The following is a 25,020-nucleotide window of genomic DNA, read 5'->3' as shown; positions in this document are numbered from 1 at the left end:
TAATGTGTAGGGTTATACCAACAAAGATTGCTAGAAATAGTCTCAACCCTAAATTATTTTTATTTATTTCTGTGCAATTTTTACAAGTCAACAATATGATACTAAACATGTGCTAAAACAATGGGCCAAACTATTCTAACATGCTGACCACTATTTTTCCCATTTAGCATTCTATTTATCAAGATTCTTGGAACTGCATTCATTATTTTTGGATGAACCAATGTTAAATAATGATTTAAGCGAGGTTGGACACAATTAAATCAGTATAGGAACAAAATACAATTCTCATGAGCGCTAACAATTTTATACAACAGAGCATGAACATACAAAGCTAGCAAAACTAGTTTCATAATTTTTGGAGCTATACCAAAATTACTATAAATTTTCTAATCTTCAGCCAAATTTCTTGTTTTACAGATTATCCTTTCCCTTTATTATATTTCTTGTTTAACCAAAAATACAAATCCTAGCTAGCCTCTTGCACTGGACCCCATCTACCCTCGGTCACGGACCGATGGGGTCCAGGGCTTGTGTTGACCAAAGTCAATGCAGTGTCTTGAGAGAGAGAAATATGTGGCCGGTGGTGGAGGGAATGGTCGCCGACGGCGAAAGGGGCGACAATGTGCCCGGCTGAGGGCATCATAGGCATCTCTGTGCGATAAGAAATCCATTACTAGGGTCTTTGGCTAGTAGGCCCAACCAGAAGACAGCTAGCGACGGTAGGGAGGTAGGCGGCGACAGGAGTGGTGGTGTGGCAACACCGGGCTTACGCGGAGCACTGGGACGACAAGCTACGACTGAACTAAAAAGCACAAAAGATTGGGTGTGGTATTGTGAAGCTCACTGAGCAATGGAGTTAGACGGAGAGGGCTCAGAAACGGTGGTGCGTTGGTGAGGGCGAGGAAGGTCGCTGGGGCCAAAGAAGACGATGTTGTGCTTAGGTTTGTGGAATGGTCATTGTTTTATACTTTATACATCACTGTTGGCTCAGCAGTGATGTCCAGCTATCACTGCCGATCGGTGGTTTCAGCCAGCAGTGATGATGGAGCTGAGAATCACTGTCGGCTTAAGCCATCGGCAGACAGTGATGACTCTTATCACTACCGGTTCGTAAGCTACATTGGTTGATTCTTATCGTGTGGCTTATGAACTGGCAGTGATGCCTCATTACTGCTGACTCATTAGGAACCGACAATGATGGTTGGCATAAGCCGATTCTATAGTAATGATATCAAAACGCATGTGTGCTGGATCAACCAAATCAGTCTATTTATTAGACTACCTAAACACAAATACTTTTAATTCGCTTGCAAGAGACAAACGCTTCCTTGTGACACTACCAAGCATTGTCATGTTCCATGCACGCAATCATGCATGTCCAAATTATGACTAAAGATGTTTAGATGTTTAGTTTCTAAAAACTATGGTATCGAGAAACTATAGCTTTAAAAATAAACTCGTGCAATACCTCGGTTTAGGAAAGAAATAGGTCTCAGTTGAAAATTTTAAAACTCCAAAATGCTACAGCGATACACAGAAACTATGATTTTTACAATTAAAAGATTTGTTACATGTAAGTACCTCGCATTTTTTAAAAACCAAAGCACGAACATAAAAGGCGCGATATAGAAAAGCCCATGCCAACCAAAATGTCAACGAAACTACCGCGTCTTTCCACATCACCCAATCATGAAATCCAGTCACCTCCCATTAGCTAGCTTTTTTGTGTACTTGGGCAGCTGCCTCTTTATTCCTTTACTTTCTGCCACACTCCGAACCAAACAACACTACTCCGTACTACACAGCTAGCTACTCTAGTCGTACAAGCTAACGAAAAAGGTTATCGATCGAAAGGCCCGGGGCCCCGGCCCATGCGTGCACTTGTAATATAGTCATGAAATCAAGCTTGTAACTTGATCGTGCGAGTGTAACAACCACCGCGTTACAATTTTTTTTCATACAAAACAGGCACACACTCAGGGCGGTCCCAAGTAGAAGTTAGGATACATATGATACCGGATAGTTTTTGTTTTACAGAGATCTATTATGTATGTTAGGTCTACATGACATTTATTATCTTGATAAATAGGATATCTGGACAAGTCGCATATGTATAGTTATATGTATAAGACACTCGATTATTTTAATTCTGAATTTGCTACTGTACACACTACACCTACAACTACTTAGAAAAACTCCTAATATGCACCGCTCGTTCGGTTGCAGGTCACGGATTTGATTCCTAATGGTATCTAATTCGTGATATGCACTCGAAGCTCCTTTGTGTGACGTTTATGGTGCCATCCCCACCCGCCCACGTCCGCTCTCTCCAAAGGGACCTTTTGAGAGGTATACCTACGGCGCCAACGTGGCCAATCGTTGCCAAGAGAGATCGTGCATGCATAAACAAAGCAGATTTTTATTAGCTTAGGCCTAACCCATCTTTTGTTTTGGCGATTAGCCAATGGACTGGCTTGGAAATTTCGATGTTAATCAATGAAATGTCACGCACACTTACCTACCCTCAGCAAAGCCAAAGCAATTGCAAAGCAACTGAGATCGATGTAACAAGTAGCGGAATGTTTATGGCCAACACGTATGATTGACCTGGATCAGTGACTCCGGCTGTGTAGTCTCTTTGTCGCTGTCTCTTCCGGCCGGTGGGAAATGGGCTGATTTGGTGGGCGCACTCACTCACTGAAGTACTGAACTACTTCGATTTTTCCTTTCGGAGAAAACGATCCACTCCGCTATTGACCAGCATGATACACTTTGATATTTTGAGTTTTTCATTTCTTACTCCAATTTTCAGGGCGGAATATGTGAGAAATCTTCATTTTCAGGAGCTTTCTGCACTTAGTTTGAACATTTCCATGTGGTGCAATTAATCTCGTTTTTGAATTTTCATAACTTTTTATAGATTATATTTATTCAAAATTCCTCATAGAGCGAGCAGTACTCTTAGGGTCCATGTCCATTGCATCTTTGTCTCTCCATCTGGATCTTTCCTTCTCTCTGTAGTACTGAATGTGACAGTTGATCTGTTGTGAGATCGACGAAGCAGGGGAGAGGGACGGCCCCCCGCCCCGCCCCCAAGTCTATGGGCAACAATACTGGGGCGGGCTGGTTTTCCAGCCGATCGAACTGCGCTCACGTCGCATCCCGCCGGCCCCCGATCCCTCCACATCGCGCGTGGGCCGTGGCAGGCGCTGTCACGCGCGGCGCCACAGAAAAAGCCAAAAGGAAACGCACACCTGACGGCGACACACACCGCACCAGATGGCTAAGAGATCCGCTCCGCTCCGCTCCTCTAGCGCGCGCCTTTCCGTTCCGCGCGGCACCGACGCCGACCGCGCGCCGAGCCGAGCCGAGCCGAGCGTGCATGCGCGCGCCTGCGCTTTCCTCTCCTCGCCCCCGCGCGGCGCGCATGCGTAGTACGGTTGCGGCGTGCCCGACCGTTCGTGATGCGTCGCCTCGTCTCGTGGCGCCGGGCGTGTTTTTGAGATTTGCTGGACACGTCCACGGGGTCGATCTCGGCATGGCGAGGCGCTGTACATGCATGCATGCATCAGTTCTTCTCTTGCCCCTCAGTGACTTCGTTTTGGAACAAGGCATTCCCAGGGCGTGGTATCTCCGGTGGACATGCTGCCGAGCTCCATCGTGCCTTCCTCCACGACGGCGTGGGGTGGCCCTGCAGCACACACTGACATCCCCCATATGCCTCTGTACTGGCTTTAAACTTTGACCACTGGCCACCTCGTTTTGAGTAAAGATTCTGGTGGGCCTCACAACCCCCCATATGCATCAGGGTTTTATTTACCGATTGTAAAAATTTATCGGGAATCATCAATAAATAGAATTTTTGAATTTATCATAATTCTATTAACGATAAATTCAGAAAAAAATGGCTCAATTGAAAAATAAATTAGGGTAAGGTGCGGCCACAGGGTGATTTTTTTTGTCCAAATCGGGTGGCAGGTGGGAATTTAAAAATAAAAAAACTTGGATGACAAATAAATTTACCAGGCCTACCGATAAAAGGCCTACCCATAAAACGGAAATCTCATAATCCTATCGCCGAATTTTTTTTTCCCTTGCAATGCATGCATGCATGCGCTGTCTACCACTCTGGCTAGAATATAATCTTCAACGTACGAAAGCGTCTACATGCATGCATGCACCACCTGCAATTGTATAAGATCGTGCTGCTGTTTGATGTTCAGAACTGTCACAAGTTGCGTCCGGCCGCGAGATTACATGCCACTACTTGTAGGGCAAGAAAGAACGCGATCTATGCTTGCCAGCTGTTCATCGTATCTCACGCACCGGGCTGGACCTGGACTGCTCTGCATAGATATATGTGCAGTTTCATCATGGGATTCAAAAGCTACAGTTGCTCAAATATATATCCAGGTCCTCAATGAACTTGCCGCGAGCTGCGTGCGGTCCAAGTCACTGAGTGGCGCCACTTGTTTCTCAAGATCGTCGTGAGCGACCTACCTTACAAGCTATGTAATTTATACGAAAATACTATGTATATGTTTGGACTACACGGTACATCGTTTTCGTAGAAGTTTATGCATTCAAAGCACATGCAGTTTTTGTTATACCAGTTACACATAAATGAAAACGCGTGCCTGTTAATTTGTTGCTGAGACAGTATCAACCCATGCTTTTCAAAGAAAGAAACAGGAGGTCACGCAAGGTAAGTTTCTACACAGCTGCTGAACTGCAGTTCTGATGTGTTTGATTCTCGCCCCACGAGTCAAGAGACGCATGATCCTAGTCGCCGACTCACTTGGACTTCTGATGACAAAAAGGGGCCGCGGGAGAGCTCTCTAACTATAGAATACTCCTACATATTCCTCAAACAAAACAACAGTGTATATAATGCACAGTTGTAGATTTAGTTCACACCGATTATAGGTTAAGCCTCTCGATCCCCAAAGTCAAAAGTTTTGGCGCAATCTTTGGACATGCATTTGCCATATTGCCCATAAACTAGTACTCATGGAGCATGGACCCAAAAACTGAAATGTTGACAAAATTCTTCGAAATTGCAGTCAATTGAATATGAGTCTATCCTACGTCATCGATGCTTGTGAAAGCTTCTAATATATACATGTTGTCTATTGGTTTAGCGTTCGATCGAGAACCTAGAATTGTTCTGAAAGAAAAAGGACCACATAATATGTATATGAAACCTTGGGCAAAACGCGCTAGAATAACCGTGTTTGACATTAGGCCACATTAGTCTATTTTTCCTTAGCACAGGTTCAAACTTCACTATGCAATTGAAGTGGACACCCTCTCTGCTTATTACTAAGTTTAGCAAGTCGTATTCGAGGAAAAAAAGCTTAGCAAGCGACAGATTCTGAAAATTTTAACACGGAATCCATAGATGGAAACCGCTGCAGTATTATTCGATCTTCTATAATTTTGTTCCTCAATTTATTTACTCTGAATGTCAAAAGCGATGACACCATACAAATGTACTGCAGTTTTTTTAAAAGAACATGCACTGCAGTTTATTACCCCCAATAATCAATAATTATCAATTACAACTTGTGATGAAATGGTCATATTGATGCGCATGCCATGCACATTAGTGCGAGGGGCAGCATGCTTCAGCTAGCCCATAGATCCAAATATTTCCAGAGGCGGTAGGTGTAGGTGTCCCTAGTCTGTATATATAGAGGGACCCTGGCACGGAAAGCCACTAGAGTACCAAAGCCACTGTTGAAATCATGCATGAAAAGCAAATGCACAAGTCACCAATCTTGCGTTGGAGCCCTAGAAATGAACGGCATTTAGTCCAATTTTAAATCAAATTTGAGTACTCGAATCCAAACACCCCTATTCAGATGGTTTGATGTTTGTGAAGTTGTGCAATGCCTCGGACAGATGAAGACCGGAGATGTCAACTGCAAATGTTCAGCGCAAAATCTGCAAGCCATGCAAGTTGCCTTGGAGGTGGCATAGATAAGCGATCGACAATAGACATTAGACGTTGGCAATAGTCTATGCTTGGGCTTTGTAAACTTGGTCTCACTTGCTTAAAGTTCAAGTGGGAAACACCCCTCCCCCTTGATTTCTCATAAGATAAACCCTATCTAGTGAATTGAGCATCACTCAATTGGTTAGGGTTCTTATGGTGAAATCCGTCCAACCAAGTTAAGTACTAGACTCAATATGAGTAATCAAATTTATAAAATGGTTATATATATCTTAATGTTTTGACGTTCTGTTGGTGTAAAGATCAGAAGTTGTATTTCCTTTGTCTACAAAAATACAATGTGTAAATAGGCCATATTAGAAACTCCCACTCATCTTTATTATTTGAACACAGAGATATCCCACACGTATTTATTACTCATCTCATGTGTATATAGAAAAAGTTGGTGGCATTCAAGACGCCTCTTTTGCCCTAAGATCTATAATTTTCCCATGTTACTCTATAACAAAAGAAAGGAAATCCTACAGTTCAAACTTTAATCAAGAGAAAATTAATCTAGATCACTTATTTTGGTGGATCAGATTATAGTGGAATAATGAGGTACAAGCATAGACAATTCCTGCATTAACGAGAGAGAGGGAGAGAGAAGAGAAAGGATCTATACGACTTACTTTGGTGCCAAAGGTACAACTGCAAGTATTAACACTACTACAGAACCGGTCAAAAGTAGCGACTCATCAATGACGATTAGGCTGAAACCAACACTGATAGTGTATCAGTGCCGGTTCACAATACAATCAGGCAGAAACCCGTCCATTCGGATAAAAACCGGCACTGGTAAGTATTATCAGTGCCGGTTTATATAAAAATGGCATTGATAGTAACAGTGTCGGGTTTTGTTATCAACCGGCACTGAAGGGTGGAGCTGAACCTGAAATTTTTTATTAAATTCGTTTAAGACGCATCCGGCTCGCATCTGTCTCTATCTCCGTCAATCTCACGCTCAGAATTTCTACTAGAAGTGACGAGTAAAAATCAAGTTTTATACATAAGAAAATTAGACTTTCTTACACGAAGCTATTCACAACATATCGCACATTTTCCATTTATACTCTTTTCTTACTCTTAGAAAAAAAATTATGTTCTCTCTCTCACGCTCACTCTCTCTCACAATCTCTCCGTCTCTCTCACACTTATCTCTCCCCCTCTATCTCTCACGCTCTCTCCACACACTTGATGGCGTGCTCCACAGGCAAACAGAGAGCGGCGGCCAAGACCCATGCGATGGAGGCTGAGATTCACGGGCGGAGCAGGGTCGAGCGGCGACAAGGAGCAAAGGAGCTCGGTGCAGGGAAGGGTCTGATGGGGCTGGAGCTCGGGGAAGAAGGATGGGTGCTGCAGCCGGATCCTCTCCCCTAGTGGTGCGGCTCGGCGGACTGGTGGCGCAGAGGCGAGGTGCGGAGAGGCGGACGGGGATGGGGCAGCACGGATCTAGGGGCGGCCAGTGCTTGGTGGGACGGCCGTGGATCCGCACGCAGAGAGGCAACACAGATTTGGCAGGGCCCGCACGAGCTAGCTTTGACCGCTAGCAAATCCGACGGCACCAACGACGTCGGCGGTGCGGCACGATGGGCCACCGTGGAAGGCCGTGGCCGAGACATGGAGGTGCGAGGCCAAGCGCCGGCTCTCCACCGGTATCCCGTCGCTGGGGTCGACGATGTCGTCGACGCTCCAGCGCTTCAGCATCCGCAAACCGGACCGCGATGAGGTGCAAGAGTTCTGCGTCCTCAAGCCGTCCCTCCACACCTTCTCCCTTGTCGAGCTCAATAGTGCCACACGCAACTTCAACAAAGGTTGCCACTCTCCACGACCTCCATTAACACACTAGCTCGCGAGCTTCGCCTCCAAGAACTCATCCATGGATGCCCGTGTGCATGTAGAGAACATGGTGGGTAGGGGAGGTTTCACGAAGGTGTACAGCCGCAGCATCCCCGGCGGGGAGCTGGTGGCGGTGAAGAAGCTGACGGCGGCGCAGGGTAGGGACCGGATGGAGTCGGCAGCGGGCTTGACTCAATGCATCGAGCCGGTTCGTTTGCTAAGCCTTTTTTTTTCTTTTTTTGTTTCAGGAAAACCTCATCAGTGCCGGTTCCAAAACCGACACTGTTGAGATATTTTAACCGGCACTGATAACATGTTTTGGAGTAGTGTAATCATATTTATAATCAGGGGGAAAATAGGTGAATTTTTGTGAATTTTGCTAATTTCAGCCCAGATCAAAATTGGCTCATTCTAGTAAAAAAATTCGACCCAATTTAAATAGACCTGATCCCAATTGATTGAGTAGCCCAAGCACATTTCAAATTTAACCATAAACTCCCCTAAATGTGCAGCCTATTTTCAAATATTTTATTTTTTCTCTAACCTTATCCTCTTGCCTCCCCATCCAAGCGGCCAAACTTACTCGTCCGTTCCCACCCGAGCGACGGTGGCGTTTGGACCACATAAGCGGCGTGGGGCATGAGCGATGCGGCTCGGCGACGTGGGCTAACGGTGGACTATTGCAGGATGTCATCAATTCCTCCTAAACCTAGGTACTCCGGTTCCTCATTCAAAAACTCGCTTAGATTGACAGGATTCTTTTCATTCACAATCTCATGCGCAGCACACAAAGAGATATTTCTCTTCTTGAGTTCCCTAAGACTTATGCGAACCATACACTAATGCTGGTTTGCATCTACGAACGATCCGTTGAGACCTCTGCTTATCTCCATGGCAATTGATTCCAGTTTTGGTGTGTCCTTTGGATCTGCACTCCCAACTGTAAGCACCTTGATGAAATACCAACATGGCTCTGCTGGCAGAAAATTAAGTATAAGAGACTCTATGGTGCCAAGACTTATTTTGCTGGATCGGCTTGTGATTATGATTTTCATGACACTAGCAAGGCGTGAGATAATTCAATGATAGCTAGCGTTTTCACCTTTCCATTTAGGGAATTATTTTGGTGAATTATCACTTCCATCTTTGAAAGTGATTAGTCCCTTGTCTTTGAGATCATATTGAGAAGCAAACACAATTTGACTGAACTTATTGCGTACTCTTTCATTACTACACACATGTGCAACAAGAGTACTCTTTTCGGTAGAGGCTAGACATACAATCGGTAGAACAGATGCATCTTTTGTACTATGAGCAAGGGGCTCTGCTAGCATCAAGAAACAAGTGCATGCTATACGGTTGTTAAGAAACAAGTTTTGATCTCACATGGTAAATGAAACATTTCCAACAATTTTTTATCCTATAAACTGAATATGATCTTATCATATTAGTTATCCCAACAGCCTAGAGCAGTGCATCTGGGTGAATGCTTTGATTTGTTCAAATTCTCGTTCACACTAATGCTGCTGGCTTGGAGAATTATATGGACGGCACTGAGCGTCTAATTAATTTGCATGTTTTGATGGTATTCTCTTGTTCAGTATCACTGGAAAAATTGAAATTTTGCTCGGTTTCACAACTATCTTTGGTTCTGTTCTTTCTTCAAGTCAGATGTGTGAATTGTTTTCTTTGAATGCATCCTTTGTTTTTCGGTTGAAATTCGGCAAAACCAAAGCACATGCAAACTAACAACGCGTTATCTGACGGCAAGAAAGCGCATAAACAGGGCTCCATTGTTGTAGCTTGCCGAAATTTCGATTGAAATTTTGCCCAAAAATTAGGCCAAAATTTTGGCAATTTCGGTAATTTTTTTTCCAAATTTTTTTAATTTTGTTTGGATCAATTTGTTTGAAACTTTCAAAATTTCGGTGATTTCACCCATGGGCGAAAAAACACCCGGTGAAATTTTGAACCCTGTTTATAATAGTATAACAAATACTTACAACCACAATAATTCTCTCTCATAAGCAAGCTTACATAAGTCTTCAAATTGTATAGCAAATACAAATGGTGTAGTTGTGTACAGCGCTCTATATACGTCTTCGAGCTGTAATTTTAATCTATCAGTGCAATTGCACGGGGATTTCCGCTAGTTTTATTGACGAAGACATGTAAGGTTCGTAGCAATTGTCCCTGGGGAGAAAAAGGTTTGTAGCAATTGCAGCCAAGAATTCGGACCTAACATACTGCTGCGGCTGTTACAAAACCGGCGTCTTCTCAAGCGCAACCACGGGAACGCCCCGAAAACATCCGGCTGGACACCTCTATATATACCCCTCTCAGCACCGCTCAAAACCCCAACCCAAACAAGCACGCCTTCCTCTTGGCCCCTGGTGTTTTCTTTTGCCTTGTCCTGCTTGTTCGGTGGTTTTCGTTCTCGACCGATCGTCCCCGCGATCGCAATGACGAAGCACGCTACCTTCGCCGCCGAGGACGCAGTCACCGCCGTCGCAGCGGCGCCACCGCAACCGGGGAGGCACTTCACGTCCTTCCCGCCGCCGAGGGCACGCGGCTGCAGGAAGGCCGCGGCGCAGATGGACTTCGCTGCTCTGGGTGTGGCCAGGACGGGGTCTTGGCTGGACTCCTCAAAGGCATCCTCGCCGCGCCGCGCCGAGCACGACGACTGGATGGTACGTGCGCACGCATCATGGCATTCCCAATTGTTGTGCCGGTGCTCGTGGCCTGACCCGGCGCTGGTGTTCGCAGGAGAAGCACCCGTCGGCATTGGCCAAGTTCGAGTCGGTTCTCGCCGCGGCGAAGGGGAAGCACATCGTGATGTTCCTCGACTACGACGGCACCCTGTCCCCGATCGTCAAGGATCCCGACAGCGCCGTGATGACAGAGGAGGTCAGTTAAAAAAAAGTTAGTTTTCTAGCGAAATCGAAGCAGAGCATGCTCTGTTTAGTCGCACGCGCTGGCCCTGTTTCTACCGTGCCTGATTACGTGATGCATGTGTTCTTTTCACCGCAGATGCGAGACGCGGTGAGAGGCGTCGCCGAGCATTTCCCGACGGCGATTGTGAGCGGGAGGTGCAGAGACAAGGTGCATTCAAATACCAAGCATCACTGCATTTTGGGTTTTACCTGCTTAATTCGTGTTGTAAAAACATCTGCTTCTTGGTGTCTTTCCGGACCTTGTAACATACATGCCTTCTGCTATATATGAACCTAGAGTTGCAGATTGAGAACTGTGCATGTAATTAGCAAGTGTTCATGCATGTGGGTATGTTTCTGTATTGCTTTTCTTTTGTGGCCGAGTACTTACTGTATTCATCATGCTCGTGGTTATGTCCCGGTGCAATATCTATCCAGGTGTTCAACTTTGTGAAACTGGCAGAGCTGTACTACGCCGGGAGCCATGGCATGGACATCAAGGGGCCCACGGCGCAGTCAAAGCACACCAAGGCAAAGGTTAGTTCCTGTACTAGTCACCCATACATGTATTTGTCTCTCTACCCCCTACACTTGTCAGCATCTCTTATGAAAAGGACCAGTATTTATTTTGGCAGACAAATCTTGTTCTGTTCAACTAATTTCATGCTTGCTGTTTCGGCGAAACTCAGGCTGAAGCTATTGTGTGCCAACCAGCGAGTGACTTCCTGCCTGTAATTGAGGAGGTAATTACTAGCAAGCTCAAGCTACCAGTGAGCACTGACCAGTGTCTTTCTTGGAAATTCTGGTGGAGTTTCTCACATGACACTTGCTCTTCCTGACACGGTCCCTTGCATCATCGCATCGATACTTGGTGACATGACATGCATGTTCCCTGCAATTTCCTGCAGGTGTACCGCACGCTGACGGCCAAGACGCGGTCCATCCCCGGCGCGAGGGTGGAGCACAACAAGTTCTGCCTCTCCGTCCACTTCCGCTGCGTCCAGGAGGAGGTGAGCAGGAGATCGTCATGGGCAGCTTCGAATCAGCAACTGCCTTGCGCTTTTGTGTCTCTTTTCTGCGCGTGCTAAACTGCTCCCCTGACTTGCCAGAAATGGGGCGCTTTGGACGATCAAGTTCGGTCAGTGCTGAAGGAGTACCCGGACCTCCGGCTTACCAAAGGGAGAAAGGTGCGGCCGGCATCCATGTCCACTGTTTAGCTAACTGCTCCTATATAACTATGCTCTTGTAAAGTAATAACCTGATGCGACGTTTTTTAAAAAAACTCTGATGGGACTTAGTTAGGTTCTGACTGGTTGAAAACCTAGGCTGGTGCGTGCTTTATTTAACGCAAATGGTAATAGCTCTGCCGTTCAATTAAGGGAAAGAGAGCTTTTGTTAGAGAAACGCGCATGTAGCACACCAGGTACCCACAGCGGGTTAGAACACGGTGACCGCCCACGGCAACACCGGCTAGCACACAGGGGGACTAGGCTGGTGTTCAGTGCCTTGATAATGTTAGCTTATATTTGTATCATCTTGTGTAAAATACTTGATGTTTTGCTTTGGTCACTATTTTTTATTCTAATATATTTATAAAACGCAATAAAGTTGTGAAATTAAGTGCACACGCATGGTGTTAGGTCTTGGAGATCCGACCCTCCATCGAGTGGGACAAGGGAAACGCCCTCGAGTTCTTGCTGGAGGCTCTTGGTGAGTAAATACACGCTTTGCATAGATGTCTTTTCTTTATCAAATTAAACGTGTTGATTACTAGTGCTACGCTCCTTGTTGAGGTGCTAATAATTTGCTTGTCATGCATGGTTTTCTTTTTCTGGAAGGTTTTGCGGACAGCACCAATGTTTTCCCAATATATATTGGAGATGATCGCACCGATGAGGATGCGTTCAAGGTAATCCGCTGATAACAAATAAGTGATGTTTTATACACCGATATAGCTCCAACATATAATTTCGGCCAATAATTTCTATTATGAGATATTTTTCAATAAAAATCTACACTTGAGATTTTCGTATGTCTACGCTAAATATGTTCATCTGCGCTACCTTTACTCTGACGCTCCTGGCAAGGCAAATGTAGTGACAATTTTACCCTTGCGTCGTATAAATCAGGTGCTGCACAACATGGGTCAAGGGATCGGAATCCTTGTGACCAAGATTCCAAAGGAGACCAGTGCATCCTACTCCCTGCGTGAACCTTCTGAGGTACTCCTAGTTTAGTTCCGTACCTTTATACTTTCAAAAGTGAAAGAAACTAGCAGAAATCATACACATCAAGCCATGGTTGTTACTGCAGTAGCCAGAATGGAGTTAGGCGCAAGCCACACATGCGCTCAACTGCTTCGTAATGAAATCATCAAGCAGTTACTTTCGACGAAGCTCGAAGTGGAGCTCTTTTTCTTGTATAGCTGTCGTTTTCATGACTCGCAACGGAGCTGCCATTGACGTGGATTGATCACCCCGCGTTCGTGTTGTGGCGCAGGTTAAGGAGTTCCTGCACAAGCTGGTGAGGTCCAAGAGCAATTAAGCAACGGGACTGACATGGTCCAATCAGCAGGTGAAGAGCTAGAACTTATGCAGATCTGTCCAAGCGCAGATCGTCCCAGCCAAGGACGAGCAGTAGAGCTAATCGATCGATCTTCAGGCTTGATCTGATCGTCCGGTCCCTACCCGCGCGCGGCGACGCAAATCGATGACCGCCCGGGAGCACTAGTGCAATTGCAAGGAAAGATTTTCTTTGTTTTTTTTTCTTTCTGAGAGGAGCAGGGAGAGAATAGTTGAGCCAAACTCTAGCCAGAGGAAGGAGGAGCCCTCGGCCAGAGCCGTGGCAACAGCTGCTCTGCCGCCGGCGCAGAGATGCAGGAGGAGGAAGGTGATGGTAGATTGGGAGGTGGGCTGCATGGCGGCTGCTAGGTAGGCTGGGTGCATATTGTGGCCCATGGGCTAGGTATTCTATGAGGCCCTTGTCCCACTTCCAATGCTACTCGATCACGCCCCTGCTGTCTGCTTGGTTGATTTCTCTACTGTAACTGAGAAACAACTATGAACCATCACAGCCAACTGCAGGAAAAACTTCTTTTTTCTAGTGAAATAATTCCGTGCTTCCATTTTGCTGCGTGAAAAATATGCGAATTTTTACTAGGCCAGAAGGTGACCTGACTATAAATAAATCAAATGGACCATTAAGTGGAGCTGCAGTTAGCACTGATCACTAGCTAGCCTTTGTCAGTAGAAACAGTAGCAATCCGGGCAGGTTGTGAATAATGCATGATTTTATGAGGCTTGCTAAGGGAAGGACTACCAGTGTGACATCAGAAAGCGAGACATACAGCGCGCGCCATGCCACCTGAAACGCCACAGTTGGATTCGATGTCCACGAATGAACACTCGTGCTTTCGACCTATATCTAGCTTGAATTGATAGCCGGCCGGCCACTGCTTTTTCTCAGTCCATGAATGAACATGCACTCACGGTGGCTCACTGATTCGTTTGTCATAGACACTGTGTCCTTAAACAACATCGAACATGGCTTAAAAAGCTTTTGAATTAGATGCAACTTAATCGATAAACTATGTATGAATGTGACGTACGGCCACCAGCTAGACAAATCCATGCATTTTGCTATTTATTTTTAGTACCTTTCGCCCCCTGAAAGAGGGGCTAGCTTCCAGCGGTTTTGATCAATTCATATTCTACATCATTTCCTATTTGTAACCTATATAGGCATATCCCCAACCTAAACTCGCACATGGCTGGCTGGGCAACAAATTCGAAGAATCTACGGTGGAAATTCGTGTCAAAATCATAGAGTAGGTTGATGCCGGTCAAACAAAATTGGATCAAATCTCCTTGTTCAGATACTATGCTATACTTTTGAGCTCATGGAAGTAAAGCGTTAAAATAACCTACTGATACAGAGATCTCGCGTGGAGTTCACGCCATCCGATACATTTATAATCATACCAGCGAGGGCGCCGCTTAGGATTGGAGCAAGTTCACAAATTCGTTTGGATCCGAAAACTGGTTCTCGGCGGTAACTAGAAATACACTGGTTCTCGGCGGTAACTAGAAATACACGGTTATCGTAAAAATCAGTCAAAATTCGGCAAGAATTCGAACAAAATCACTCCGTCAAATTTGCAATTCGAAGCAAATTCAGATCGAATCGACCCATCGGTAAACGGTCGAATTCCACTGGTAACCGTCCAACTTGACCGATTTATCAATCGTTTTTCCGCATTTCCCATATTCACCGCATTCATGGTACTTGGTCGAATTTTCCGATTTAACGAGCGTATTTCTCGGTAACCGGTCAAGTTCAACAAAAAAACTAAAAATATGATTCAACCTTATAAAATCAATAAATAATTTATCTGAGTTTCAAATCAAAAGAAACAATTTTTTTGTTTTCCTTGTAACATGATCTACATGATAAAATTATTTATACTCATAAAAAATTTGAATATTTTCTATGAGAAAATGTATTTGCTAAATCTAGTTAAATGCATAGTTAACTCTTTGCTAATCAAAAAATTATGAAACCAATTTTTTAGTCTTCTTACATGATACTTTTTCTTTTAAAAATACATGAACTCATGAAATAGTTATTGTAATATGCAAGATTGTGTAAATATGTTGCAACTAGATTAATTCATAACTAACTCATCACACCTCCAAAATTAGTGAAACCACTTTTATTAGTTTACTTATACTATTATTATGTAGGAAAAATAATTGAAGATATGAAAAAGTTAATTATAATACTATTTCTTAATATGTTCACTTTTTGCTTGTGAACTTTGTAAAAATCATGAAGAAATTAATAAAAACTCTAAATAAAGTAAAACTAATTTTAAAGATCCTCTTAAGATACGTCATACACAAGAAAAATATGTGTCGGCATGTTAAGTTGTTTTCTTAATATAAGTTAATAAATGAGCTGCATACTTCAACTTTCCCTTTTTTTTCAAACTTTCTATCTATAGTATACGATGCAAATGGCATTATTTTTGATTTTTTTTTCACATAAAGTCTTAAAATTGTCTCTAGTTTTTAATTTTTTTGTGATTTTTTATTTTTTTTAATTCAAATTCGAAAAACCAGTCACTGTCGACGGGATGGCGAATTTTCAAACCCTGGATCCGGAGCACGTACGACGGGACGGCCGTGCTGATCTGATCACACGGCCGATACAACTGCAATGCAAGGACCACCACCGACGGGGCAATAAGCTAGCTAAAGCCACCACCTTTGCGATCATGTGGACACGGACGGTCTTGCCGTTGCATCGATCGGGCGGCCTAAACTCCTTTGAACACTTTAAGACTTTAAGTCTTTAACACAAGCACAGCCACCTTATGATCGAAGAACATGACCGGCATGTGATCTCTCTCCTTGTAGCCTTGATAAGTGACAGGCTTAAATATTAGGGTTGCATGCGTTCCATGCATCCCCATACACAAGTAAAGAGGTGAGGAAACTAAAGGGAGATTCACCACAATGCGTGCACCCCTAGCTAGATTACACCAATAATTTGTTATTTGAAAACCTGCTAAAGCAGTCGTGCTTTTTCCCGCAGGTTGAGGTTAAGTGGTTGGCTCCGAAGCCATCTTTTGCACCCCAATTATTCCCAACTCCGGTGTGTGTGCCGGTGCCAGATTCTTTTGGGCACAATGCCACTGCCATGCACGCATGGGCTCGCCATTAATCCACGCATGCATGCAAGCCGTGGCGGTAAAGAACACAGCCCCTGCTAGCAAGGTCCCCCCCCCCCCCCCCATGTAAACCACTAGCGTATAAGCCCATATGTATGATCCTGAATCTGAGGGCTGCTATGCATGTAATTGAATACAATTTGTACGGATTGTTGGTAAATGTGGCTTGGCTTTTGAGTTGAGACCTGTTTCTAAGTGGTTCCTGGGATACCATTTACCTGTGGTCCTGTGTAGTGCCTGACTGCTTTACACTAATGTAGTGGTGGTATTTGTCTGGTTATGCTGCGCCTTGAGCTTCCGAGCTAAGTCACCCACTGCATTTCTAGTTCAAGCTAGGCTGCCTTAAAAGTGCCTTGTGCGATGTTGCGCGGATGCTCCTGGTCCAGAGGCACGGGCGGCGGTGGTTGCCTATCCCCACATCATCATGTGTTGAGAAGAATAAAATACATCGCAAACTTTCTAGAGAACTCCACCAATGTTAATACTCCTACACTGAGATTTTTCTCTTGGGAAGTCACAAAATAGATATTAAATTGGTTAAGAAATGTTCTTGCAATGATCCTTCTGTTACCATGTAAGCACCAGTACACGCCGGCCCATGGATGACGTATTAGGTATTACGTATATATTCACTCCCATTTGCAGTTGCACGCAACAGCAGTTAGACCACAGCTAGAACGATCGAGCAAGTAGTATATTCTTGCGACGCCAGGATGCGGGAATGCGCCGGTGGAAGCATGCATGCATGGGCATGGCCCTGTTGTGGTCACCGGCCTGGTTCCTGCTCCGGCTGATACGCCTAATCGATGCCAGCAGCAACAGCGAAGGATCTGAGCCTGTAGCGAGCTAGCGAGGGCCGGCAGCGCTTGGTCAGGTGAGGCATGTGGCCTCGGCAGTCTGCGACTCCCGAAAAGGCGAGTCGGGAGACGTGCGGCCGGCGAAAACGGCTCGCCCAGCGCGCGGCAGCGGCAGCATCGGCACATTGCCTCGGTCCGCTGCTGCTGCCTGCTTACATCGCATTCAATGACCAGAAGATCTGCTCCCTGGTCACTGCCCCATCGATCTCCCAGCCTTCCCCGGGCTGCAGGACCATGTGGATCCTTGCCGTTTTCACCCACACGATGCTGTGAAAAAGGAGCACAAGTAGCCAAGTACCCCTACTGTACTGCTCTCAGATCTTTTTGGCGCCATGTCCTTGACCATGCGCCTCGCTTGAGAAGTTGTGAACACACTTCGAAGCAGTAGAGCTGCTACTCCTACAGCAGCTTTCTGCCTTCTCTCTCTCTTGGTAGTTGGTGTCTGCAAGCATGGATTCTGGTATGATTCAATGTGGGAGAGCCATTAGAAACTTCAATTTGCGTGCAACATCTGAAGATTCAGACTTGGTCGTAAAAGGCGACCAGCCTGCTTCTGCATCTGACAGATGCATGTTGCATTTACATGCTACTACTGGTCCAAGTCCAACTGCGCGAGCCCATATGCGCTAGCTGCATGCACTGTGCAGTGTTCTTTCGGTTCCTTCCACACCGGTTCCAGTTTCCACCAACCGAAGTAATTGCGATCAAGTGTACGTGCCCAGAGAGCGATTGCACGCAGATACCTTGAAAAAGGCCCATGGATGATAGTAGTACTATGCATGTGAAAAACTAGAGCAATGTATAGGTGAAAAGGAGCTAGCAGGTTTCTTCTATTCTTATCCTCGCCATTTCTGTCACAGCAAAGGCTAATTACAAGACCTTGGCAGAAGGATATAGTAATAGGGACCTTCAAAGACAAGGCCTAGCTAGGTTTCTTGCACGGTCATATAGACCATGGCATGCATAGTTCTAAACTTCTTATAGAACAAAAGGAAGCAGCAAAAGAGTCTCGATCTTGTTGCTCGCCATCCATGCCGATCGAGTCACTGCATGCAGGCACTAGATCTTTGGCGTGTCGCACTTGGACTTCACCAGCTTGCGAAGGAACTCCTTGACCTATTAAATCCAAAACACAAGATCAATCAGTTAATACAAGTTTATAACGTCAGCTTAATCACATGTCGAGCCATCAACGAGAAGAGATTAAAGCCATGCATCGAATCTCTGTTTTTTTTTTCTCAAAAGGGACGACGGCAAACTTTTTAAGCAACTTGATGGAGAAACTCGTAGAACTGGTTCAGAACATTTCCAAAGGATTTGTGCTATTCGCTTTCCGAGCGCGAAAGCAAGTAGATTCTTACCTCGGCAGGCTCACGAAGTGAGTAGGATGCAGCCGTCTCCTTTGGAAACTTCGAGACCAGGATTCCGATTCCCTGCCCCATGTTACGCAGCACCTATAGTCGCATGCATTCATGTCGACAAGAGAGCTCAAAGCGTCACTACCACATATAGTGCTAGTACTAGAACTAGACATAAGCTTCTTTCAAACACTGTCTAGCTAGATTCCATTGCTGCAAACTAAGTGCACTTAAGCAATTTAATAATGTGTAAACATTATATGGAGTACTGTAAGCACATATACCTTGAAGGCGTCCTCGTCAGTGCGATCATCTCCAATGTATATCGGGAAGACGTCATTACGCCCCGCGTAGCCTTCAAAAACATTGGAATAATTTGCATTTGTGTGAGTAGCTAGTTACAGTAACCGTGATTAAATTCGTGCAGAGTTAGTTTTGGACTGCTACTCACCAAGAGACTTGAGCAGGTACTCGAGGGCCTTGCCCTTGTCCCACTTGATGGACGGACGAATCTCCAGGACCTGCATGCACCAGACCGAGTGCGCATTACCATCACTACCCTTGTGCATGCACGTACGTGACATGAAGCTATCAGCTGGCCTACAGGACAAGGTCATCACCGACCACCTAGTTCTGTAGCCCAACTAGTACTCTAGTAGTAGTAAGGGCAGCTCGAGCGGAGGTAATATTACTGTAGCACTGGATACCGATTTTAGTTTGTAGCAATTGGCTCCAGCAGGAAGTATCACCTGCTATAGGGGTACGAGCTCTAAATTTGCAGCTGGTTTCTTCTCACTTAACATTGTTTAAGAGATTGACATGTGGGTTTAGGGGAGGAGAAGAGTAATGGAGGATAGGAAATAAAGTAACTGTTAGATAGAGATGAAAAAAAATAAAAGATGTTGTAATTGTATTATACGGATGAATTTTTAAAGTATTGATAGGAGATGTTATATATAGAGCACGCATGTGCCTAATTTGCTATGGTTCTTCTAAGAGAATGACACGCTTAGAAGATACGAGAGCCTTTCTGAAAGCATCCAGTTAATTTTATGACGGTGCTTAAAAGTAATCAGAAACTAGCTTTATTTGTAATTATACTTTGATTGAAGATCATTCAACTTGCTTACTGATTGGTAACTCAACTGAACAATGGAATATTGGATATGATATGATGCTCACCATTCTGCCATGAGTGAGCTCGAGTTTCGGGTACTCCTTCAGCACTGACCTTACTTCCTCGCCCACGGCATTCCATTCCTGGACAGGTACGGTTAATGGGCAAAAAGACACAGTAATTACCACAGCGATTAAAAGCAAATCACAAAGTTAACGTGACTCCGTATGGTGCCATATCTACCGAGACCGTCCTCACCTCCTCCTGGACGCAGCGGAAATGGACGGAGAGGCAGTACTTGTTGTGCTCCACCTTGGCGCCGGGGATCGACTCCATCTTGGCCCTCAGCGTGCGGTACACCTGCAACGAAACGGATTATTTGGCTGCTTGTAGAGACGCGTGATGGTGCAGGAAATAAAGCGTCTCGGCAGAACCAAGTGCGTACGTGCGCCCATGGCAGAAGCTACACCGAAGTTTCAAGGAAGAAGACTACGACGAGCGGTCGATCGCTTACCTCCTCGATGACCGGCAGGTACTCACTCCCCGCTTGGTAACGAACTGCTTCGGCCTGCATGCGTAATCAAATCAAGAGATCACTAAACTAATCAGACCACGATACGTTAGACATGCTTACGTGGATAAGTCCTTTTCATGAGAGAGAGAGAGAGAGAGAGAGAGAGAGAGAGAGAGAGAGAGAGAGAGAGAGAGAGAGAGAGAGAGATAAGTAACTAACATTTGCCTCGACGTGCTTGGAATTGGACTGCGTGGCGGGGCCTTTGATGTCCATGCCGTGGCTTCCGGCGTAGTACAGGTCGTTCAGTTTCACAAAGTTGAACACCTATAAATTGCACCAAGGCCATGGCCATATATAAATACATGCACCCATCCACTACTAGGAAACAAAACTAAAGGCGTAGAGGAAAGAAACCGAAAAGGCAGAAAGGAGGAAAAACAACAAAAAAAGGCAACCAAAGTATGCGAGTGAAGACGCAGGGAAAGGGGGCCGTGCAATGCATGCCGCCTGCAGGGCATGCTCCTTGGCATGCCTGCCTCGGCGCCTCATATGGAAGCACAACAAGAAACGCTCATAAACACTTGCTGTTTCCATGCACTGCGCGTCTGGATTCACTCGCAGCCACAGGCGGAACACGGAAATTTCACTAAGGTAGGTGGATATATGATTTATGAAAACTGTTTAGATATTCGTGTTAAAAAGATGAGTAAAAAAATTATAAGATAAATAAAAGAATCATCAAATAAAGAAATATCAGCGGAAAAAATAGACTACCCAGATAAACCGTACGCTCGCACGAGCTGCGTTTCTCCCGCAGGCGCCACGCCGTGCATGTGGACGCCTTGTGATGGGTGAAACAAAATCTCACTACATATCAGTACAAAAGGAAGCCTAGAAGGTTCTTTTTACAGTTGTGTGTAGGAGTAGTACAGGCGAGAGGCCCCCCCACAAGGGAACAAAAACTTTTTTTTACAGTGGTACATTGCAACAAGGAGACTGAAGAAAGAGCAGTGCTTGGAATAGGAATGTACCTTGTCTCTGCATCTTCCGCTCACAATCGCGGTGGGGAAGAGTTCGGCAACGCCTCTCACCGCATCTCGCATCTGCGGGGTAGAACCGAAAAGAAAATTACAGCACGACGGAGCAGAGCATGCTCTGTTTCTAGAGCGAGAAACTTAAAAAAGGAAATCTTTTACATGCAAGAAAGAAAAAGAAGAGGAAAAGTTGCTGACCTCCTCGGACATGACGGCGCGGTCGGGGTCCTCGACGATCGGCGACAGGGTGCCGTCGTAGTCCAGGAACATCACGATCTGCTTCCCCTTGGCCGCGGCGACCGCCGACTCCAACCACATCAATGCCGACGGGTGCTTCTCCTGCAGACGGACACAAGCAACAAGTCAGACACGGATCGATCTCGGCGGCGGCAAAGCGTGCACCGTGAAGGGAGAGCCCGGAAGGTGGAGCGTGGACAGGAAAAGATGGCGCGGCAGGGTACGTACTATCCAGTCGCCATGCTCCGCGTCAGCGGCGCGGCGCGGCGAGGAGGACTTCATGGACTCGATCCAGGAGCCGTTCCTGACGACCCCGGCGGCGGCGAGGTCCATGTGCACGGCGCCGTGCTTCTTGCAGTCGCGGGCACCCTTCGGCGGCGGGAACGATGAGAAATGCCGCCCCGCCGGCGCCGGCGCCGCAAGGGCCGTGATCGCGTCCTCGGCGGCGAAGGCGGCGTGCTTCGTCATGGCTCGATCAGCGAGATCAAAAGCTAACGGACTCGAAACGGGAGCTATTTAGCAGGAACAGGGGGTGTGGGCTACAGAGGGAGGAAGAGGTGCTCTCTGTGATTACGATGGTCGCAGTCGCAAGTTGGATTGGTGTGGTCTGGAGGCGGTGTGGGAAGGGGTATATATAGGTAGGGAAGGGGTGGCCCACCTGCAGGGTTGTTCTATCATAGTACATTTGTTGCTTGGGCTACTAGGTAGTTGGGAAAATGGAAATAGATATCCCCTTTCAATTGCTTTTTAGTAGATTGTGATGTGGGAATCAATGTAGACACGTTGACAATGCCGCGTAACGACAGGTATCCCGTACGTCTATCTTATACATGCTGACAAGATTGCACGTAAGGTATGTAAAATGCGAAGCATAATTTTATTGGTGACGTCGAGTAGCGGTGATTTGCAGTTACGATGACAAGTGTCATAATTTCTTACAAGTTACCTTCTGAGTCGATTAGCGATGACTATAAAACTTTTTTTTGGCATATATGATTAAGAAAACTTAGCAGTGAAGATTTAACTAGAAGGACCGATATATTAAATAAACAAAATTTATTGTTTGGCATATCATATACATTGCACAAATTGACATATACATTGCACAAATTGATTGCTGCTACACAAATGCCCTTCATTGAAGAGAACAACATATATATAGCTGGAGTCCACAACTTAAATGCACACTATTCTTAACCCAATAAATATCCTTGAACCAGTAGTACTTCATAATCAATCTGTCATCATTTTTCCACTATGAATTTTTTGAGGGCAATCACAAGAGCTATATTAACCATGGACAGAATTGCAGTCTTTCACGATTACATCCATTAAGAAGTTTGGGACATGGCTCGACCAAGTAAAAAGTTTATTCACCGGATCTGTTTGTTTGGCACAGCAATGTGCTACACTGTTTGCTATCCGGTTAACATAACAAAATGAAATAGAAAAAAAAAACTCCTGCCTAGCTCTTGGATATCTTGCCAAATGCTCGAAATTGTTGAACGAGCCCCCTCCATGGTTTTCTGCAATTAACCAAGGAGATGTTATCGGATTCCAGGATCACACGTGCAGCACCCATTCTTTGTGCCACGGCTAGGGATGCTAATCAGATACTAGGAGTATGGACAGTGCTCATCTATATTTATATCCATTAGTTTTTTATCCATCTAAGAGTATATATGTGAAAATTCTCGGGCGAAGAGCGACTTCCAAATCCATTACCCATGGGTACCCGTTACCCATGCGTATGCCCATTTACTTGCTAGTGAACCATACATGTCAGCCAATCTTTGAAGAATTTTTTTCTCAATTCATAAAAAACAAATTAACAATGCCCTATTTACTTCTCTGATTAAATAAAAAAACTACTGATACATACAGTTATGACTCATAATTTGCACTCAGTTCACCATTTACTTTAAAAACATCTTATAAATTGCAAGCAAAAAGATCCACAAGTGTAGTCAATGTGTGTGCTGATGACTGACAAACCATTTCTACCCTCCTACACCAATCTCCCATGCCATTATTAATTTAGCTCGGCTTAATATGCAGTGGAGGATTGAGTTGACTCACTTGTCAGACTTGTTTCACGAGTAAACGAGTTACGCGAGTATGGGTACACCTTACCTATACTTATACCCATTTACCTATTAAGTAGTACTTTTTATCAACAAACATACTCATAAATACCAAATACTACTCATATCCTATCTTATTTAGATATTTAACCGTAGATAAATGGATAATCGAGATAAATTGTCATCCGTAGCCACAACAATGCCATCTCTTACCTCCAATGCCTCCATGGTAAACGCATCGCTCAAGTTATCATACCATCGGGATTCTCCCTGGAGCATGACCCATTGGAATCGCATATGATAGTTCCGGTACCAATACGGAACTCCAGACTAAAAGCGGTATCAACATTCACTCCCAGAACACTCACATCAGGGGAAAAAGAACCTAGAGCTCACGAGTGTTTCAGAGGCAATGGCAAAAGAGGTGACTTCGAGGTAGAAAACGTTCTCGCCTACGATTCGGCCGGCTCCCTTGGGCTCGGTCCCTCGGTGGTTAGTAGTGGATTTAGCTTTGTAGTCTAGTTTAGCATTTATATATGTTGTTTGTTGGGTAGTTTCGAGTTGTTTTTGGTGGAGTAGTTATTGATGATCTCTGACCAGCTTTTGTTTCTCCATGCGGTTGATGAGGGCTTCTCCTTCCTCGGCGAAGTCTGCAACAAGAGCTTTGGGAGGGTTGTAGTTTACCATAGCATGGGGAAGACGGGTTGTTGGTGTTTCATTCCCATTTTGGGACATGCTCACTCGCCGGTTTGGTTGCCGACATGGGTTTTGGCATCGACGTTGAAGTTGGAGATGCCAGTTGGATCATGGTCCAGTATAGGGTTGGTCGGAGGCTTATTTGTGAAGCCTATGCATTCATCATTTTCAAGACTTGTTTGTGACACACCGTCTCTTATGTTGCTAAAAACTGAAGCTTCCTCATCTGTTGAGTGCACGATCTTCGGCTCCTTCATCGGTGTGGTTCCCCGTCCAGCGCCGACGAGGTGATAGCGTGTCTGGTTGGATCGGCTGGAGATAAAGCAGCAGATGAGGAATTCTCTACGGTTGAGTTGTATTTTTTATATATCTTAATCCAGGAGTTCTTTGTAATCGGTATCTATACTGTTCATGCTTCATCAATGAAATACCACCTGTTTCCTTAAAAAAAAAAGAACACTCACACCAGGGGCCTTCCAATGCACAATTGTTTGCGTTTTGTTCTCCGGTTTCTGATGTAGATGCAGAACATCATCCACCATTCTTGTTACATGCCGAGCTGCAGCATTTGGGCTCCAAGAAACCTTTCCATGTCTGCAGCTGTTTCGCCCCGACCACAGTGACT

The 25,020-nt window shown here is 45.2% G+C and overlaps 2 protein-coding genes across 2 annotated transcripts; one reads left to right on the top strand and one right to left on the bottom strand.

Annotated features, from left to right (window-relative positions):
• Positions 1 to 9,932: 9,932 nt before the first annotated feature.
• LOC133893563 (trehalose 6-phosphate phosphatase RA3-like) lies at positions 9,933 to 13,878 on the top strand. The gene is made up of 11 exons (XM_062334617.1): positions 9,933 to 10,524; positions 10,601 to 10,741; positions 10,865 to 10,936; positions 11,206 to 11,304; positions 11,457 to 11,510; positions 11,676 to 11,777; positions 11,877 to 11,954; positions 12,408 to 12,477; positions 12,606 to 12,676; positions 12,897 to 12,989; positions 13,267 to 13,878. Exons 1-11 carry the CDS (start codon positions 10,297 to 10,299, stop codon positions 13,309 to 13,311), a joined length of 1,053 nt encoding a protein of 350 aa, XP_062190601.1. The 5' UTR covers positions 9,933 to 10,296; the 3' UTR covers positions 13,312 to 13,878.
• A 4,287-nt stretch (positions 13,879 to 18,165) lies between these two features.
• Positions 18,166 to 22,201, bottom strand: LOC133892833 (trehalose 6-phosphate phosphatase RA3-like). The gene is made up of 11 exons (XM_062333798.1): positions 21,844 to 22,201; positions 21,577 to 21,717; positions 21,376 to 21,447; positions 20,564 to 20,668; positions 20,345 to 20,398; positions 20,089 to 20,190; positions 19,896 to 19,973; positions 19,165 to 19,234; positions 18,998 to 19,068; positions 18,717 to 18,809; positions 18,166 to 18,471 (listed from the first exon to the last, which is right to left on the bottom strand). Exons 1-11 carry the CDS (start codon positions 22,081 to 22,083, stop codon positions 18,415 to 18,417), a joined length of 1,083 nt encoding a protein of 360 aa, XP_062189782.1. The 5' UTR covers positions 22,084 to 22,201; the 3' UTR covers positions 18,166 to 18,414.
• Between the last annotated feature and the right edge of the window lie 2,819 nt (positions 22,202 to 25,020).

Source organism: Phragmites australis, chromosome 15 (assembly GCF_958298935.1).
Source record: "Phragmites australis chromosome 15, lpPhrAust1.1, whole genome shotgun sequence".
In the NCBI taxonomy this organism is placed as follows: Eukaryota; Viridiplantae; Streptophyta; class Magnoliopsida; order Poales; family Poaceae; genus Phragmites; species Phragmites australis.
Note: the sequence above shows the minus strand (reverse complement) of the source record. Positions and strands in the feature narration are given on the sequence as shown.